General features: G+C 41.7%; 1 protein-coding gene across 5 annotated transcripts in view; it reads left to right on the plus strand.

Moving 5' to 3' along the window:
* Positions 1-21,372, plus strand: part of MID1 (midline 1) — a 277,703-nt gene that overhangs the window by 190,877 nt on the left and 65,454 nt on the right. For 3 of the 5 annotated variants that reach the window (XM_079972692.1, XM_079972693.1, XM_079972691.1), the window contains one exon: positions 17,435-18,150. In XM_079972692.1, the coding sequence (XP_079828818.1) occupies positions 17,491-18,150 (660 nt within the window). In that variant the 5' untranslated portion in view covers positions 17,435-17,490. Of the gene's footprint in view, positions 1-11,940; positions 12,083-17,434; positions 18,151-21,372 lie in introns of those variants that run through there. The other 2 variants (XM_079972694.1, XM_079972695.1) reach the window with 2 other exon arrangements.

Raw genomic sequence — 21,372 nt, forward strand, 5'->3', positions numbered from 1 at the left:
CCAACAAACATAGAAAGACTTCTTCCATTCTGTTTTAAAGTATGCTAAAGTGCCTATAGTTCTTCTTTAAGTCAACTTTATCAAATCATGATTGCCTCTAGCGTCAATTCCCGTTAAGCACTTAACTTTTTTGCAGTGGCTATGCAGCTGTCTAATTTAAGTTAGCGCTTAGTGCCTCTGTTGTTTGCTTGCCAAACTTTCTTACGTAACTCACCCATGCTAATGAGAAGAGAAAATATCCTCTTCGTGATCATGGCTTGATCACCATATTTACTGCCCATCCTTAAAAAGCATTTCTTAAGCGTTTTGTATAAAATGGATGATGCAGCTGCTCCGTAATAGCATTATGCCCTTAAGCTTTAAGCACTCACAACATCTTCTGATAACATTTTGCTGACAGAACAGTTTGGTAGATTTACTTCATACTATCTGCAAGCATGGGCAGGCCTATGCTGGAATGTAGAGGAGAGACCTCTTCTGCATGTTCTTACAAAGTCTTTCCACAAGGGTGAGAGCAGTGGGTGATGGCAGGTGGGGCTTTGGGGACTGGGGCAGTGTCTTGTGCCCTTGGAGAAAGTTGCAGAGGGCACTGCCAACCCCTAACCTATCCACTTCAATTCACTATCCAGTTCCATATTTCTTCCGTTAGAAGCCACCTTTACTAGTCAGAGGAGCTTGGCTGCTCTCAGATCAAATGTGGAACTGCTGCTTTTAAAAGACAGCTGCAATAGCTCTGAGGAATTAGTTTTTTGGTACTGCAGTGTGTGGTGGTTCTTGCATCTTTCTGCTCTCCAACAGCACAGGCTGAAATGGAAATGCACTTGTCTTCAGCACCTCTTTTGGAGTGTGTTACAGGGCCAGTCCAAGACATTTTGCTACCTGAAGCAGAAGAGCAAATGTCAACCTCCCAATTCAAGGTTCTTAGTACCCAAGCCCTGTCAAGTTATGTTAACACCTGAGGCAGAGAAGTTCCACAGGGGGGGTCTGCCTCTTCCAGACACAACAGCAGCAACAACAATTATTATTATTAACCATTTGGTTTTTTTTCATAGTATTTAAAATCAGCTGCCTGCTTCAGTTTGCCTAAAGATAGGGCCAGTCCTGCTGGGGAGCTTTGAGGAGTGTGGAGCAAGGAACTTTCTTCATTCGTCAGAATATTGAATGTACAGAAGAGGATTCACATCAGCATCTTACTTAGAAGAGGAACACGGGAACTGAGCCACAGGAATTACTCGGGAATCATTTTCCTATGCAAGCAGCAGCTAATATCACAAGAGCTAAAGTGGCATCCAGCCTTGGGCAAGGGAAAAAAGACTTTCCCACGTTGCACACAACTGATAAGATTTTCCCCAAGCCATTCAGGTGTCCATAAAGGGCACTGCCTTTCACTGTTGGGGCAGCCAGAATTCTTATAGATTGAACCCCGCTGGGCTTCATGGAATCATGACACAAGAGGGCCAGCCGCCATGTTTTTTCAGTCAGCAATCCACAAATGAATTATTTATATTGCAACGGCGTAAGTTGAACTGGGACTTCCATTAGGTGCAAGTGTTTTCTAAATCATTGCCTTGGGCATACTGTCGCAGCTGCAGCTCCTGAACATGTGCATAAAGATGCAGAGGTATTACAAAATGGGGCATGTTTTGTATCAGAGGGCACAATTGTGCCCTCAACTTGTAATTTTCTGCAAGGCACATGGAGTGCTTTCTGTAGCTTGGAGGTGAAGATCATACTTCGCAGCCTAGTTTTTCCCTTACCCACCTCTTGCATTAATGAAATGCATATTGATCTTTTTTATGCATCTGCAAACTGAAGCACTTAATACACTTATTCTGATCACAAAGTGTGCAAGGAAAAAGCAAGCTGAGTAGACCCTTATTCCTTAAAATAAAAAAAGTAAAATGAAGTGAGGTGACATTAGAAACGCATGGGTAACAAGATCTGCAACTGTATTGTAGATGGGAGTTGTAAACTTCAAAAGGTTCCTAGCCGCAGGTTTTGTGAGAATATGAAGTGTAAATGATATTTACATCAGTGTGCTGCCCTAGTGGCACTTATGCTCCTCACAAGGAATAAGCAAGCCAGTTGTGTGGAGAACAGTTTGCCAGTTGAGTTTAATTCCTAGAAGAGAACTTGTTTTCCAGCCAGCTGCAGTTTGATAAGCATTACTTGCCTTGTCTTTAGAGTGTGGGCTCCCCACCCCAGCTGGCATTGCAATGAGAAGCTGTGGGGACATTCTGTTGTTGTTGTTGTTGTTGTGATGGGAGTTATGTGATATGATTTGTACTTTTTCCAAGGTTTGTTATCTGCTCAGCCATCAGGAAAGAAGTTTCTGTTCTTGCTGAACTCATATAGTACTTCCAGAATGTAGCAATTACCATGCTCTCAACTGCTGGTTACTTTATGCAATCTGCAGGTGATATCAGTATCGGGACACTGCTCTGGACTAGAGTGCCTTTGCTTAGATCAGGGATAGCGAACTTGTGACCCTCCAACTCCCATCAGTCCCCACCTGCATAGCCAGTGCATTGCCAGAGGTAATGGGACTTGTAGTACGGCAACTCCAGGAGTGCCGCAAGTTCCTCATCCTTGGTTTAGATTATCAAGCCTTTGTTTACCTGTATTTGCTTTACATGCCTAAAGAGTACAAATTTTTGTTTAAGTGTATGATTTCTTACTTGTACATATAGTTAATGCCATTCCCACAAAAAGTGAGGTCTTTTCTACAGAAAGCAAATATCACCGAAAGGATAAGTAAAATAATTAACATTTAGTCCACTTTTTCTGGGGGGAAGTGGGATGCAATTTCTTGGAAAGTCTTCTCTAATTCTGACCAAATTGGTTATTTCATTAATTTTGTTATTTTCCATGACAAGCCATTATTCAGTTAAAGAAGTTCCAAGATTTTGGTATTTCTGATTTACCCGCCATCAGTACCCGTAAATGGCACTTGTGAATCGTTGCTTATGATAATACAGTCATCCTGCTGTACTGTTCTGTGTTGCTTCTGGCACCTCTTCTTCTGTTTGTGGCTTGCTTATCACCTTGCAGGCATGGTCTTTGCAAGCATCCCTGGAAAGGAGAGGTCAGAAGTTCTCAGGTAGTCTTCCTGAATCTCCTGAATTGTATCTGATCCTTCACCTCTATTCCCAAAGCTGAAGTGTTGGCTTCGTTCTTAGCAAGCTCCTTCAGGCTGTTGAGTGGCAACAGGGGTGGAAGCGAAACAGGGCCACTGAGAAACAAGAAGGCCAATGAAATAGGCTCATGAATCCTAAGGTATGCAGAAGTATAAAACATTTCCAAAATACATGCCCTGCAAGTTTTAAACTGTTTTCTTTTTTAAAAAAGGAAAATGGAAGGGGTCCTGAAGGGGAAATTTGGGTTGGGGCTGTACATGCCATGGTTTGTTTGTTTTTTAAATCTCCTTGAACTATGTGGAGATGTTTCAGGAAGAAGAAAGGGAAAGTGCACCTTTTCCCTTCTCCAGAATTCCTCACCCAATCTATAAAGCAAAAGGGTGTGTGTTCCCTTTTCCCCCTCCCCATCGCCTTACCTCCACCACTAACGCCCCTTTTGTGGGCTGAAGGATACACTGCACCATTTTTGTTGCAGGTTCCACATGCCCTCTCACATTGCAAAGTTGTGGCTCTCTAACCAGTGTTCTTGGTACAAATGAGTGGCTTCAGTTCTGGGCTAGTTTTCCCATAGGCTTTCACTAGAAGGAAAGCTGTATCTTGTTGTTGTTTTAATAATTGAGGAATTTTATTGCCCGAACACCATATACATTTAATGAATAATCACATTCAGTGCTGTAGTGATGTGCACTTTTTTATTTTCTTTAATGCTTTAATTCTAAGCCTGAGTGTCTTCTCTGGCTTTTTTTGAACTCACAACGTTTACTCCAAATAGTTCCCCGCTCCCTTGGAAATGACCCTCTAGCTTGAAACATGGTTTCACACCATATAACATATGGTGAGGAAAGGATCTTCTTTCTATGATGTCACATCTGAAGAAGGAACTTGTACAGCTGCCCAGCCATTTGGAGTCCATGCCTTTCTCTTTGAGGAGGATGGAGGTATTCAAGTGCAGGGGAAGGGCGATGTGGAAAATGGAAATGCAAGTGTATTCAGGCACTTTTTTTGCTGTATATTGTAATGGGAAAACATGTGTGTGTGTGTGTGTGTGTGAGAGAGAGAGAGAGAGAGAGAGAGAGAGAGAGAGAGAGAGAGAAGGGCCTTATTTATGTGCCTAATTTTCTTGGGTCCCTCTTGGGCAGGCATAGGCAAACTCGGCCCTCCAGATGTTTTGGGACTACAACTCCCATCATTCCTAGCTAACAGGACCAGTGGTCAGGGATGATGGGAGTTGTAGTCTCAAAACATTTGGAGGGCCGAGTTTGCCTATGCCTGCTCTTGGGTCTGAAATCAATCAGCTAGTTCTTACTAACCAGAAAGGACAACCACTTGCGTTACAAATTTGTATGTTGTTTTTAAACCGCACAAGAATACCAAAGCCTACCACATATACTAGACAAGTCCCATCCATGACTACTGAATTTTATTGCTGAACATGTTGTTTATTTGATTCATAATTCTTATCCTGAGGTTCCAATTCCAAGAAAGCACTCAAGGCTGTTCACAACTGTAGTGGAAAAAATAAAATGATAAAAACCAAAGATAAACAATGAACCATAAACCAATATATGAAAAACAATAGCAGCATTAAATAATCGAGAGCCAGTAATGAGTGTTGTCAATGCACCTGCCTAAGATGAGCAAAAGCACTCCAAGCAACATCTGCTCCCTAGGAACCTGGAGTCAAGACTCTTTAGGTTTGGGGAATGAGATATATAGTTGTCTTCAGTGCCAGCCTTGGATAACTCCACCTTACCAGAAGCCTCTCTGTAACAGGCCCCCATTTTGCTACCACCTCCTCAATCTTAGGACGTTACATTGCTGTCTTCCAAGTCCAATAATTTTGGCCCAGAAACTCAAGTGGAGTCATGCTCTTCCGCATGCAGTTGGAGCCAAACTGAAAGTTTGGCCCTGCAAAGGGCTCTTCCAGCAAAAGTGGAGCTAACCACCCAGACAGAGCTGAAAACCCCTTTTAAGTCTCAGTTGGGGGTTGCCTGAAGCATCATTTTGAATCTGCTCATATGACATCGCAGCCTGAACAACTGCATGGAGCTATCCAGGTTCCTACATTGAACTAAGCTTTGCCTTGCCTGGCTCTTCTTGGGTAGAACCTACACACTTGTGTTGAAACCCATCTGAATGTAACTTCCACTTTGGACACCACAGCAGTCCTTCTGACTAATATCACCTCTGTCTTGTAGCTCACACCGCCCCAGGCCATCACTGATTTCAGAGATCCCTTCAGACATCGGGACAACACAGTGGTGTTGATTTTTAAGACAGTCTTCTGGGTCTGATCTACCATTCTTCACAACATCACACTAGCTGTCTCTCAGTCGTTAATATTTCATATTCTTTGAAATCCCAAGGACTGTGAACAAAAACAAAGGAATTGCAACTTCCAGAAGGTGTAGTGTTAGTTGATTGCAGCAAAAACCAGAGAGAGGCTTGTGGCACCTTAGAAATGAACTGAGTAATTGTGGCGTGAACTTTTTTTTTGTGAATTAGAGCCCTCCATCTTGTATCTGATACTGGTGTCTAGCCAATGAAAGCTTATGTCACAATAAATCTATTAGCCTTTTTATATGCCACAATACACAGTGGCAAATGTCTTTTTAGATTGTGAGCCTGAGGGAATGGACCATCTTCATACTGGTTTTTTAAGCTGCTCAGAGAGCCATTTTGGCTAAAGAGTAGGGCATAAATTCCTTAAATAAATAAAATAGTTTAACAGTCTTTTGCCGGTTATGCCAAAGCTTCTCATGGGATGTCAATTAACAGGCTATGTACTCCAGTTCCATTTTCCTTCTACTTATAGTACAATATATTTATTGAACTTGATCATGACCACTGGGTTCTCATTACATATACTTGGGAGAGGCCCAAAGCCTGTCTTTGGAAAATGCTAGATCCCTGGCAACAAATTTTCTTTGTGGTGAGTAACATACAGCCCTCAGCCTAATTTCATGTGGGTTTCAGGAGAGGGGGGAACCTGGAGTCTGGGAAGAGGAGTGATAGGGAAGAGGCACCAAAACAGATGCAACATGGGGGTAGGTCCTACGTCCAGACCTCTAGTAACAGCAGATTGACCCAGTCCCAGGAGCATGATGGTCAGGAAGGGAGGGTGAGACAGAGTTGCTGTGTCTACTTTTTGGCTGTGTTCCTACCCACCACTGGCATATGGACCCTAACAGATTTTCCCCAAGGGAATGTGACACTTAGTGGGTTAAAAAATAAATGTTTCCCACCCCTGTTTTAGTAGTTAATGTTTTGAACTCATCAAGTGTTGAAGGGCCAGCAATGTTGGCACTGTCAACTCATTCTCAGTGTCAAGTCCTGAGCCCATCTCTCCCAGTCTAAATATCAACCAAGGCTTTGGCAAAGACCTCTAGTAGGATTATGCTGCTATTCACATGTGAGAAGAATCCTTTGGCCATGACTCGACATCATGGGATAAAATGTATGTTATATTTAACAGGGAGGAGGTGCCTGCCAATTTTAGGGGCCAAATGAGATCCTGCAAATGTAGTTATGTATCCCTGCTGTAGTTTTGTGTGTATTGGTGCTAGCCAATGTTGGCATATTTTTTTCACTTGTTCTTACTTTCTCTGCTTTTATATTGTGCTATTTTTATAATTGCCATTTTGTATGTGTGTTGCTGCTGTTAGTTCCTTTGGGTACATTTTCATAGAAAGGTGAATGTAAATTAAATGAATAATTGAAATGACATAGAATGCCTCAATTCTGAATGTGCTTTGTTTGCACAAGTTCACAGAAATCTCTTCTGTGTACAAATGTCAAGCTGAATTGGAATCCTAGTACCTTTCTTATAATTCATGGTCAACTGTAAATGAGTCAGGAATATGAATCACCATGCTTCTCAGAGTCCTTCAGATGCACAATGCTTTTCCTCATATCCTTTTTGCAGAGGAGCAGCCTGTTATCCTGTTCAACGGTAATGCTCTGATCACTTCCCTACCTTTCAAGCGGTCAAACTAGAATTCAGGCCTTAATAGCAAAGTACAAAAGAGTTAACACTGTTTTGGTTTTGTTCCTAAGTAGTAAGGAAAACCCAGTTACTGAACAAATAGCTGCAGTCAGCAGACAGAAATGTAGAAAAACAAAGCTTATACAATAAGTTAAAAGGAAGTTGTGTGTAGTTCTTTTCTTTTTTAAAGAAGATGAGTGGCTTCATTTAATATTTTGTAAGGAAATGGGGCTTTTTATTGGCTAACTTTGAAAGATCGTTGTCTTCTAAACAAAGAAAATCTAGTGTTTTCTGGCACGATCGCTAATGTATCTTTCTGCATCAGATATAATGCACAGGTTTCTTCAGCAAGATTAATAAGTATGTGTAATTCTATAGAAAATCTGGGTTTTGGATCATTTTGGGAACTTTAATACAGTATTATTTACAACAGAGTTCCTTTTTTATGGGCTTCTTTTTCCCATATTGCTTTCGTTTGAATTCATTTTGTGCTGTTTTGCACACTATGCAAAGGGAAATCTGGATTTTCCATCAGTTTTATATGTGACGTATGGTTGTAGCCAATCAGTGCTTGTATCTATTGGTAAGTGTATCTGTATTTAAATAAATGTTCACAAACAAATGTTGGCCACTCCTACACTTTAAACATTTTAGGTTCACACCAAAAAAGTAGCAGGTGAAATCAGCCCTTAGCTGAAAAACCCCTGACCCTTTTCCAACTGTACACTGTAGAAGCGTTTGTACTTTATTTATAATAATTTATTAGATTTCCATAAGGTCCCAGGGTGGGTTACAACTATAAAGTACGTGGTTATAGAATATGACTGTAACTAAAGCAAAAAGGCGTGAAAACAATTAAAAGCAGTTCCAGATGTTTTTTTAAGGCAGTTAAAAATTGTTCCAGTACAGATGCAGACCAAAGTAAAGATCTCCACTTAAAACGTTTGCTGGAAGAGAACGGTCTTCAGTAAGAGCCAGACAGACAACAGACCCTACCGCTTCATATGGAAAGGGCAGGTGCCACCACACTGAAGGCCCAATTTCTATATTGTGCAGAGCAGACCTCGTCATAAGATGGTATCTGTGGAGTGTAGTAAACCACTGAGCAGTGCTTTTTTCCTGGGGGTACGCATACCCCTAAATGTTTTGTTAATCTTGGTGCTTTTGTCCATTTACTGTATTTATTTTCCCTGATATGAACTATAAAACGGTGATTTTATTGAGTCAAAAAGAGTGCCCCTAAACATTTTTTAAGGAAAAAAAGCACTGCCGCTGAGTATATAAAGGGTGAGATGATCTTCTAGGTATCCTGGTCTTGAGCTGTATAGGGCTTTGCACACCGGTATCAGCCACCTGAAACTGGCTCAGTAGCTAATTACAACTCTTTCAGCAGCAGGGGCGCTGGCTCCTAGGGCCTGAACCCCTTTGTTCCCCCTTGTATTTCTGGGGTTGGGGCCAGGACCTTGGGATATCCTAGAAGTGTGGAGCTGAAACACAGAGCCAAGCATGGCATGCCCCCAGTAGTCTGCTGCTGCTGCTGCTGGGAAGGAGGGTCAAAGCAGCCTCCTGGGGGCAGCACCAAGGGGAGGTGTAGGAGGAGTCACTGGCCACTGAGCTGCACTCCTCCCGGCATCCTGACTTCACATGTGAGACATCGGGACGTAGAGCCATCATGTGTGTGACATAGCCCTCCCAATCGCCATTGAAAGATGGTGCCTCTGTTCAGTAGTGATAAAAGGTAAAGATAAAGGACCCCCGGACAGTTAAGTCCAGTCAAAGGAGACTATGGGGTTGCAGCGCACATCTCGCTTTCAGGCCAAGGGAGCCGGCGTCTGTCAGCAGACAGCTTTCTGGGTCATGTGGCCAGCATGACTAAACCGTTTCTGGTGCAACAGAACACCATGACGGAAGTCAGAGTGCATGGAAATGCCATTTACCTTCCCACCGCAGCGGTACCTATTTATCTACTTGCACTGGTGTGCTTTCAAACTTCTAGGTTGGCAGGAGCTGGAACAGAGCAACGGGAGCTCACCCCATTGCAGGGATTCATACCACTGACCTTCTGATCAGCAAGCCCAAGAGGCTCAGTGGTTTAGGCCACAGCACCACCTGTGTCCCTACAGCAGTGGTGTAACGTGGTGGTGATTGTCTGTCCAGTGAGCATTCAAGCTTCTCCATGTTGCCATAATTGAACTTTTCAGGGCAGCCCAACATAGAGCATTTGAGGAGGTAGAATAAAGACTTGTTGATCATCTTGGTAAAGAGTTTTACTTGCTTTGGAAACCCTTTCCTCCAAATAGATCCTCTGTACCAAAAAGAGAAGTGAGTTTCCCAAAGTGCTTAACCGTTAATATTTGACCATACATGTTTGGGTTGGAATTGAGAGAACCTCATGGCAGGGGAAATCAAAAGCCCTGCTGTGTTTTATGATCTATTGCAGATGGTGTCTAAAGCTGATATCCCTTGCCATGCATACACAACTGCAGAAGAGAGCTGCTTCCTTGTCATGTGAGCCCACATCTTTGGGGAGTGCGCCTGAAACAGGCAACAACAAGATGAGGAGGGTGAAGATGCTGTATTTCCCCCATCCTGTTAGCACTCTGCTAGAAAAGGATCTCTGTATATAGACGCCCATTAAATTGCCCTATGATTGTTTAATTCACACGTTACTCATAGTGGCATGGGATTGCACTATGAGAAATTGGCTCACACTGCACTCCTTATTTGTGCAATCAGTGTGAATGAAAACGGTGAACTAAGTCTCAATTCTTACTATTACCCAGGCAGTTTAGGTTACTGCTGATTGTCCCCTATTTGTTTTTATTTTCATTACTTCATTTAACTGGCTATTTTTAAATTGTGCATCTATGCTGAGATCTAGCCTGGAGAACTGTAGCAGTCTCAATGTCACACTATTCCGGCCTTTCTCATAAGAGAGGAAATAATGAAGGAAATTCAATTACTCCGTAACACAAATGAAATGCAAGCTTGTTGCTGGAATGAAGAGCAAATGGAACATTGCTTTGGATCCATTCTTCCAAGAATTTAATGCATTTTTAATTTTGTGACAACAATTTTAAAAGGAGACATTGCAAGATGAAAAGTGGAACACAAGGAAGCGATTCATTCCTGCTGCTTCCACTTCCACATGAATCTTTTAACACATCCATTGAAAGCCCTCTGGTCTGTATTATAATGCTCAGGAAGATATGCAAGAAAATATATAGGGAGATTTTCATGTAGTTCTTAGACTGTCAAGGCTATATCATACATTGTTGTTGGTATCCATCTGTTTCAAGAGACAATGGAGTGTGCCTCTGGGGCTGAAGTTAAACCACTGCATTAGCAGCACTGAAGAGATCTCCCTGGGGCACAAGCCTGGGCAGTGTGTATGGAGGTCTTGGGCTACCCAGGTGACAAAAAAGCCCTCTTGGCCTCCAAAGGAAAGCAGAGCTTGACTACGGGAATTGCCAGAAGGAGATGTAAAAGACACCATCCAACTGTCTTAAGGATTCCACTCTTAATTTTTGTAGGGTTTGCTCCTTAGCCTTTTCTTCTCCCAGAGATGTCCCACAAAGCAGTGAAGGTATAGGATCAGAGTTTCCCTTCTCTTGGATGGGCCACCTTTCGATGGACGAGCCCCACCTGCTCGTCACAGTAACTACCTTCTTGACTGTTGGGCCCACTATTGGTCTTGCTCATATGCAGGGCTCTGAGACTGATCAGCTACCTCGCCTGGTTTAGTTGGCCAGTGAAAGCTGTTCTCGGGCTGTGACCGCTGTTGCATGCCAACAGCTTCTAGGAACCACAGGTAAGAGCCGAGTGCAGCATTGGGGACCAAAGGTGGACAAACAATGCCAGAAGGAGCACGACGTGTTCCTCTCCCATAACACCCCATACATCCCATTGTCATATGTTAGAGGTAAGGAATCTGTGGTCCTTCATATGTTGTTGGATTCTAACTCCCCTCAGATAACATGGCCAATGGTCAAGGATGATGATTGTAGTTCAGCAATATTTGAAGGGTCACAGGTTAGCCATTCATTTTTGCAAATGAAGGGACACTATTTCACTGGTGTGTATTTGTGTTCACAGCAAAGTTCACCCTCCTGGATAGATTCAAAATTAAATGCAAAAAAAACCAGGGTAATGTAATTTTAAGAATATTCTGCTTTACTATAGTGCTTTTAAGAGAGAGTCAGATGTAGTCTTCCTTCTTTCCTAAATGGCACCACTGAGAAAAGAAGTCTATTTTTTTAATATTAACAGTTTATTACTGTGGTGCCATTTGGCTGATGAACTTGCACAAGGAATGTTTCAGATATACACTAGCAGAAATATAATAGTCAAATGCTGGACCGTGTGATATTTGTCCAGTAGGCCTCAGTCTTCCATGAGAAGGTAATCGGGTTTTGAACTCTTGGTGGCGTGACAGGTTTTGCTGGTTCAGGTCAGTCTCCCCTTACAGGCATGGGAACTGAAATCCATTATTCAGCCCTGGATTAATTACACAGCAGGCCGAGCTTCCACTTGTTCAAATAATGTGGCAGCAAAGCCCAATGCCCTTATTACAAGCCATCATTGTCGGGGTGGGTTACATGGACGTACTGTGAGAGAATCTGATCCTTGCTGCTTTCTCACTCCAAACTGCTGAATGCTGAAAGAGAAAGGATAAAGTTTGCTTTAGTGTCAGTGACAAAAGGCAACCCAATTGCGGAGGCATTTTCTAGTCCTTAAACTCTGGCGGAGGTGATTAGGTGGAGCTGGCTTTCCTGGAATTGTAGGGTAGATTTTCCTGTTGTGCTTTCGGTATCAGCTGTCTCACAAAGTACACTGTTGCCGCACTAAAGGTCCAGGATTCATGTAGCTTAGCAGAGGCTTCCACAGGCCTCTTTGGCTTTTTACAATCTACTGGAGGGATCTGCGTGATCATTTAACAGCAATGTTTCAGCAAAAACAGGTAGGGCCTAAATCTGCTGGTGGGTATACTGGTTGGTATATTTCTTTGAAGAGGTTTTAAATGTAGACCTGTCGTAGGCTATACTGTTCAACTTTATGGTTAGCAAACTTGTCTGTAAACATTACTAGTGTTTATTTCTGGTGCCTTGGCATGCTTTGCAGCACTGCCCTAATGTTTTATTTCATGTATATGTCTTCAAACATGTGATATATGTTCAATAGTTTATACAGATGCTTGTTCATGTCAGGAGGCATTTGAGTTAAAAATAAAATTTTAAACAGAGTCTCCCCATTGCCATGCAGATTTTGTAATATCTGAGTTCTGAGTAATTTGGTTTCTAATCTACGATCCCAGCATTAGATATGTCTCAGCAACCAGGCAGCAGGTGATGAGAAAGAGAATTGTGCCATTCAAAGTAGACATGGCTGGGCTAGATGGATCAATGATTTAAGAAAGAGAAGGGCTAGTTGTAAAATTTATGGATTCTTTTTTAATGCTTTGTTGTTGTTTTCTGTTATTGTTTTTGTAATTGATGAACCATGTCTATAATATAGAATCATAGAATCATAGAGTTGGAAGAGACCACAAGGGCCATCGAGTCCAACCCCCTGCCAAGCAGGAAACACCATCAGAGCACTCCTGACATATGGTTGTCAAGCCTCTGCTTAAAGACCTCCAAAGAAGGAGACTCCACCACACTCCTTGGCAGCAAATTCCACTGTCGAACAGCTCTTACTCTTATATATAAATTTTATGAAATAAATGTCTGTCTGTCTGTCTAACCACAGCTGCAGTCCGAAAAGTATTTATTTGGACACAAGGTCCTTTTTTTAGGAGAGAGCAATTGCCCCAGACCTCACACGTGGTCATAATGTAAACACTGGCAAACAACACTATGTTTTGCTGTTTAACATCATTGTATCTATTTTCGTCTAAGTCAGTCATGCTGGCCAATGCATCAGTAAGGATAGGACCAGGAGTAATTTCGGTGGTGTATGTTTGCTGGAGCTTTTTGACTTCAGTTGTGGTGGACGTCCTGGTATTAGTGATCCAATGGACCTAGAAATTTATTTAATCGGCGTGTCTCTCATTAATTCTTTCCCCCACACCTCTAGGCAGACCAATTGCTTGACCATCACCCATCCAACAGAAGCAAGGAATACTTAATAGCTAGGGTTTAACTTTGTACGTGATGTCCGTATACTAGCTGATGAAAAACATAGTTCTGTATTTTGCAACTGAATCCTATAATATTATTTTTATCTTTTAGTTTTTGAGGTATAAAATAAGCATACTTTAATATAGCGGTATTAAATTCTGATAAATATAAATAGTTATTGAATATATTATTTGTGCATAACCTTTTTCCAACAGAAAAAATATAGGATTCAGTGAGAAAGAAGGGGCTGATTGAAATGGACGTCCAACTACTGTGCCTCTCAGAGTCTTAAAAAGGATTTGCAGACACAGACTTTCTTACTTAAATTCCTTGACTAGACTACTTCTGTGGTTCTATACACTGATATCTCCCACACATGGCCCTAGTGAATTGAATAGGAGCTACATTCGGTGTAGTTTGTGCCTTAAATATTCCTGGTCAAATATGTTCAACAGCCCAGGTATGGAATATGCCATGGTGGTTATTTTTTGTCTGCTAGTAGTCAACGGCTTGAAGTTAGAGATCACTGGGCTTTAGTGGGGAAAATGCTTAAAAATGCATTTTATGCTTGAACAAGGTAGCACTTGATTTCAGTGAGTTTTCCCGTTTGATCTGTATCTTTTGACTTGGGTTCATTCTGCTAAATACAGTACTGTTCCGTGGTTTTCTTAGTTCCTCTTCACACTGCTTTACTCACTACATTCTTTGAATGACTTCATCAAAAATATGTTGAAAATTTGACTGGTATTTAGCAGTCCCCACCCATGGGTAGTGATAATGGAAGGATTGATATTTGGTTGGTAGGAGCTGGGACCAAGTAACAGGAGCTCACCCCGTCGAGGGGATTTGAACTGCGGACCTTCCGATAGGCAAGCCCTAGGCTCAGTGGTTTAGACCTCAGCGCTACCCATTGTGCTACTAATTTCTTGTCATAAAAGCATAATCATAGAATTGTAGAGTTGGATGGGACCATGAGGATATATCTATCTAGCCCAACCCTCTGCAATGCAGGAATCTTTTTGCCCAATGTGGGGCTCAAGCCCCGCAACCCTGATATTAAGTCTCATACTGAGCTATATCAGCAGTGCTCTTCCCATAAATGGTGCACATTAAGTGCACTAGGGTAGGAATGAAATCATGAAAACCTTCTGTTACTTGATGCCACGAGGCAATATGTAATTACAGATCCTCTCCTAGCAAGGGAGACTTCTCTGTGTTGCTGTTAGTGGCCCTCTGCTATGTTGATAGACCCATCTCCTATCTGGAGAACCAGCAGAAGTACTGAAGTAAGCACCAAGTGACTTGAAGCTGCCATTTATCATTTTCCACAATGTTTCCATTGTCCCATGGCATTGTGGGAAATAATTTAATTGTAGACATTCTAAGCCATCGGGGCGGGGGAGGGGGCTGCCAGGGCCTTGGCATCTGCCTGATGATGTTACCTACTGATAACGAGGTTGTTCCTATTGGTCGTTCCTGTCTTTCAGTTATTTTCTGAATTCCATACATGTTTTGTCTTTAACCAAAATGGGTAAAGGGATTAGATAAAGATTGGTTCTTGGCATGTGTGTCTTAAGACACGGATCCTTAACCCTGATTGTATTTGTAGATTGCTGGTTCTGCTGGTTTTATGCACACCAAACATCCTAGTCTGAACCGGAGTTTTAAAATCACCGGCTCAGAATAACGTGTAATGCTATTTTCTGTAATGGAGTGTCAACCAAAATTTGTCTGACTTTCTGTAAGAACTTCTTTCTATCACAAAAATGCACCTTTTAAGAGGGGGAAAAAGCCCATGAATGTGGTACTCTGTCCTTTGCCCTCAGTATTTTTCTGTAAAGCAAATGGATAGTGGCAGTTTCTCAGCTGAAACCTAAAGTGTGATCCTACCTTAGGGAAGAGTCAGGTGAACATTGCTTTCTATTCTTGTGTACCTTTTTAGGCTTTGTTGGCAGTGTTTGGTGATCCCTTATCACACCAAACTTCAAACAAATTACAAAAATCTTGGTTGCTGAGAGGGGACATCATGCCATGGACTCCTTTTAGGCAACTGAGAACAATGTTTACCCTACTACATACCATGTTGGTGGTGGAATCCAATTGGTGGCCTTGCACTTATGGAAGGAAGGTTTTTGATCCAACGGATGGACAGAAGAGAGGCCATTTTTGTCCATTCCCCCTGCAACCTCCAATGCCAACTTCTACTGGGGATACATGGGGCTTGAATCAGCAAAAACTGTCACCCTTCCTCTTCCATTACCAGTGGTGCCACCAGAGGTGCCTGCAAAATCACTGTGCTAATGGTGATCTAATCCATTTTCAGTTATCCTATTATATAGTAGGTGCGATGGGGGCGGGGGGACCAAGCAAACTCTTATTTGTGATTGGGTTGGCAAGTTCTGAAAGTTCCACAGATTTTTGGCAAATAAGTGTGAAACCAAATGGTACATTGTTCTCAGTCTCTGTGGGACAAATGTTTTTCTCCCCTCGCCACAAAGCAAGTATGAATAAGAATTAGAGGTTGACTTGAACTTCACCTCCATTTGTCGAACTTTTCTGTGCTATTATGGTTTGGGCTGAGGTTATACATCTCCTTCCTGTTATTGTAACTGCAGCCCCTGGTTTAATTGTGGGGAAATGGCAGAAGGTTCAAAGAGATTTGGTTCCCAAGCTTGCTAATGAGCATAAGGCTCCATTCACCCTTAATGAACCAAGATTTCTATGTGAATTTGGGGGGCAGGAGGGGAGGTGAAAGAGAGGGGAGGCAGAGAGTTAACACAACAGAACAACGACTTTACAGTGTGCAGGGGCTGCAGCTGGGGCCATCTGAAGCTGTCCTCGGTTATGAGCAACAAAGCTTAAATAGATTGTACTGTGAAGAGGTACATTTCGGTGAGTGTGAAGCATAGCTTTTGCTTCTGCTTCACTGACCTGTCTGCTTATAACAGTGATAGGGCCTTGACAAGAGCTGAGGGAAGGAGCGCCACGTAGAGGGACTCTTTCAAAATCATTCCATGCAACATGATTAGTGAAAGGGGAAACAAAATGAAGTTTTGGTCATTTTTAGGGTTGATTTCTTTGGGCAGGGGAGGAGGGGGGAGCTGCTGGCTGTTCTTGAATCCCACGCTGGAAAAAAGTCATCGTCGAATTGTGTGCTGCATTTCCAGCTAAGCTCCAAGGCTATTAACACGAATATTTGTACAGTAGAACAGCTTTTGACCTTCTTGGCTTAAAACAACAGAAATGGCTGACACCTTCACATATTATAATAAAAACAAAAAGAGAGAACAGGATGTTTTAATTCCATCCATTCTCAATTCAGCAAATACTGTGTCACCCCCACCAAATTTTTGACAAGTAGCACTGAAGCACCACTTCCTGTTCTAAATATTTTTCTTTCTTTTCTGATCAGTGCTGTTGAATATTGTGCTGTGCTGATTGTTGTGGCTATAAAAGCAGTCACGTATCTATGCACACCTCACTGCATATGACTTTGAGGTATTTTACACTGTATTTGTTATTATAATTTGTATATATTTATGTATTTGCTGTTAACTTAATCACAGATAACTTTTCATATAGTTAGACATATACAATACATACATATATATATACACACATACACACACATACTGCATATGTCCAAGTGCTCTATTGCAAATGTAAACAAAACCTGGAATCCTCAAAATGAGATTGTGTTAATCTTGAGAAACAGCAAGGAAATTTGGGTGTTCTATGCAGTAAATCAGATGTTCTCTGCTGCCACTGTTGATCTTAAAAGTTAACACACATTAAGACATGGTAACTCATTATATAGTGTAACTGTGAAAAGCTTTTGCAACAGCATTGTGATGGATGTGTGTATTTTAAAACACGGTTACTGGTTTGTTTGTTTTTAAGTAATGCTAATATGAATGCATTCCAAACATCTGCTCTTGCTCTTTGTCTCTTCTGGAGAGAGAGAGAGAAAACGGATAGTTAAAAAAAACACACAACAACACTTGAGGATGAGGGAAGCACAAAAGGGAAATAGAAATTTAGGTACCTTGATTGCTGGTGCATAGGCAGATTCCAAACATCGTGTAGCGTTCCAGTCTGGAGAGGTGGTCAGGAAAGTGGTGAAAGTTGACAACCCCCCATGGCTGACCCCTCTGCTCTGTCTCACCTAATCGAATTTTATGTTGTGCTTTCAGATAGCTGATCAGCTTCCCTGGATTTTGCTGATGACACAGGAGAGCTTTGCCTGAAGATGGAAACACTGGAGTCGGAACTGACCTGCCCTATCTGTCTAGAGCTGTTTGAAGATCCGCTGCTGCTGCCTTGCGCTCACAGCCTCTGCTTCAATTGTGCGCATCGCATCTTGGTCTCCCACTGTGCCACCAACGAATCAGTGGAATCTATCACCGCCTTCCAGTGCCCTACTTGTCGTTATGTCATCACCCTTAATCAACGTGGTCTAGACGGACTCAAGCGCAACGTCACGCTGCAGAATATCATTGACAGGTTTCAGAAAGCTTCGGTGAGCGGGCCCAATTCTCCAAGTGAAACTCGCCGAGAGCGAGCTTTCGATAGCAACAGCATGTCCTCCAGTGAAAAAGTTCTCTGCCAGTTCTGTGACCAGGATCCTGCTCAGGAAGCAGTAAAGACATGTGTAACGTGTGAGGTTTCCTACTGTGAGGAGTGCTTAAAAGCAACTCACCCAAACAAGAAGCCATTTACTGGCCACCGTTTGATTGAACCTATTCCCGACTCTCATATCAGAGGATTAATGTGTCTGGAGCACGAGGACGAGAAAGTTAACATGTATTGTGTGACTGATGACCAGTTAATCTGTGCCTTGTGTAAACTGGTTGGGAGGCATCGTGATCACCAGGTGGCAGCTCTCAGTGAACGCTATGACAAATTAAAGGTTAGTTTTATCTTAATGCTTTATTTGTTTACACTAACGAGTGTGGCGTCCTGAAACAATATATTTTCACCTTGTTTGTTGTGTCACTGATATGTGCAAGCGTGTCATTTACAATTCATATATTAAACTTGTGTGCGAACACCTGCAGGCACTGGTCACTGTGCAAAATATATATTTTTGAATTGAATGCAAATTTTGAATGTGAAATAGACTTGGGTTTTGCATTAGGAAACGGCTAAGCCTATGCAGAAAAATCAGTATATTTATGCATATATCTCAACTTCTTCCAGTAACAATTTTCCTGCATGGATTGTGTACAGGGATATGATGGGGTGTGTTTGGCATACCCCGGAGCTCCAGATCTGCAGGAGCTCCATTTGTTGCATGAGAGAACAAGATTTTGCAGAACTTTGTGCACACTTCAAAGCCTCAGGATCACAACCATGAGCACAAGATAGTTAAAATAACTGTTAGATCTTTACACATTCCTGTGTATGTGTACTTGGAAGCAAGTCCCACTGTGTACAGTGTGGCTTATTCTATAGCAAGTTTATTTAGAATTTTCAGCCTAAATGAAGAATTGTATTTAATCCCGTTGTTTTTCTCTGTTTGCTTCTCTGTTACACACAAAAAAGCATTTTTGTATGTACTGTCTTCAAGGAAGGCACATATTCATCTAATCAGACAAAATGACTTACATATTTATGCTACCAGCTTTCAGTCACACATGCATAACACATAAAAGTGATTTTGAAAAAGCATTTTTATGGACTCAATACATCTATACTGCAAATTGCATCTTATATCGCCCGACCAGGCTGCCTGATATTCTTTGGGCTCTCTTCTAAAATGTCCTTAGTATTCTGTTTCTCCAGATTTAACAAGGGGCTGATTTAAGGAACCCAGATAGCAGCTATGGAGAGAGAGGTGTGTCGTATTTGTGTAAGCCATGTTCTTTTAGCTGCCGCAAAAGATGTAGAGCAGTAGACTAGAGGAAGGAGATGGAAGAAGCAAAAGCCCCCTCACAGATTCCTTTAGAGAAATTGCTTATAGAAAATTACAGCAGACAGCTCATGAGTTGAAAGCAAAGGAGATAGTACTATATTTTGGAACTCTGTTTATGTCTAACAGAGGTTTTCTGACAAACAACTGCGTTTATTGAAAGATACTACCTCAAAAATATTGCTTCATTTTTGTTAATATAGCAGTTTTGCCAAGAAGTCATATGCTGCATCACATTAAAAATGTGATGTTGTGAAAATTTCCTTGGGAGAGGGAAAGCTGTTTTAATACATATTCGCAAAATGTGTATATGCACTTGTTTAATCTCCGCTTGCTTTGAACTGCAAAGTTATTGTTTGTTTTCTTTTAGAAGATGCCTTCCACATTTAACCTTTAGAGTAAAGATGGGAATTCTGTAGCCCTCAAGGTGGTGTTGGGCTCCAACACCCATCAGCCCCAGCCCACAATGGCTGATGGTCTCAAGGGTGATTAGAGTTGTACACGAGTGACATTTAGAGGCCCAAAGGTTCCCTTACCCGCTTTAGAGAATAGCAGGACTTGCTTCCGTTTATGGTGTAGTCCTATGGCTTGTTCTGTGCAAACTCAATGGGAACAGCTGCATAGTTCTCGCTACTTTGATCTTTTATTGCCTGTGTTTGAAGCTACTCCATTGTGCTACTTTTATGGCTGGGTGAGGTTTTGGTACATTGCGTATTGATCTTGGTGTGTTTCATTGTTTTTTGCTAGCGACTCTAGTCATTCTTTTATGGACAGAGAGAGAGAGATTAAATGCATTTGAATAAATATAGTCAAGTTGAAGAGAAGGTAATATTGAAGTAGGACCATTTCAGTTCAAAGCCGCGCAGCCCTACCCATAACCCCTTAAATCAGCTTTTCTCAACTTGTGGGTCCCCAGATGTTATTGAACTACAACTCCCATCACCCCTATCTAGCAAGGCCAGAGCTCAAGGATGATGGGAGTTGTAGTCCAACAACATCTGGGGACCCGCAGGTTGAGAACCGCTGCCTTAAATGATCCCATTGATTTCATGCACAGAATTCTGTGGCCTTTCCACCATGTGTTCTGTACCTACTGGATCAGACAGACATATTAGACATACCAGCACATATCTCTCTGTACACATTTCGTTCTGAACATTTCGTTTTTTAAAAGAAGCAACAGCACATTTCTAACAATAGCATCTTAAATATTTACTGGTGTAATTCAGAATATGTCTGCTACTCGTTTCAGAATGCACCTGTGACCGTTGCTTTCTGGATTATATATTAATAGTTCCATTCTAACCATAGTTAGTGTTAAAATACCGCCTAAAATAATATTGAAAATACAATGATGCGGCATGATTTTAAAGTCGCCTTAGCAACATCATGAGTATGAGTACTCATGGCTTCTCTTAAAACAATTATCTTTTATGTTATGGAGACTTGTAGCATGTTGAAGACTATCAGATGTATTATAGCGCAACCTTTTGTGGATTTTGTTGTTGTTAGGAAGGGTGTGGTGTTGAAACCTTCATCTCCTGCTGTGGGCCTTATATAGATAGAGGAATCATACTTTCATTGGAATAGTAGTTTCCATTGGTATGAGTAAAAATCTCTCCATCCCACTCCCACCCCGTGCAAATAGCAGACATAGAGAGCTCAATTCAGGTCAGGATCGCAGGAAGTGGAAATTGAACCCCAAACAACAGCTAGGATTCTGATTCCCATCAGGGGCCCCATTCCCGCTATGAATTTTTAAAAGCCATGCAAGCAATCGTTAATTTTGTGAATAACGTTTCGTTTAAGTTTGATCTTAACATGGCTACCCCTCTAGAAATTGCCTTCTGTGTGCTGTTTAGAGATAGCTACCTATGTACAAGTTATCAAATGTTGTTGTGTTTGTTTGTGCTTCGTTGGGGTGACATTAAAGTAGAAAGTACCATTATTTTAATTTTAAGCCAATTTAGAAGTCATTTTCAACAGTATTTTATATATATATATATATTGACTGCAAGGGTTGGTTTCGCTTACAATTACTACTTAAGAAAATGCAAGTGTTAATGTAGCAGCAACTAATGGGGGGGGGAACCCATGTGATAGTTTGTGATTGCAATCTTGAATTCAGTTATTATAGTAAACCCTATTGCGTACACGGCAAACTACTTCTGAGTAAAAAAATGCTTAGGAGAGTGTTGTGTAGTGTGGGGTAAGTTTCTG

Source organism: Podarcis cretensis (assembly GCF_951804945.1).
Source record: "Podarcis cretensis genome assembly, chromosome: 4".
In the NCBI taxonomy this organism is placed as follows: domain Eukaryota; kingdom Metazoa; phylum Chordata; class Lepidosauria; order Squamata; family Lacertidae; genus Podarcis; species Podarcis cretensis.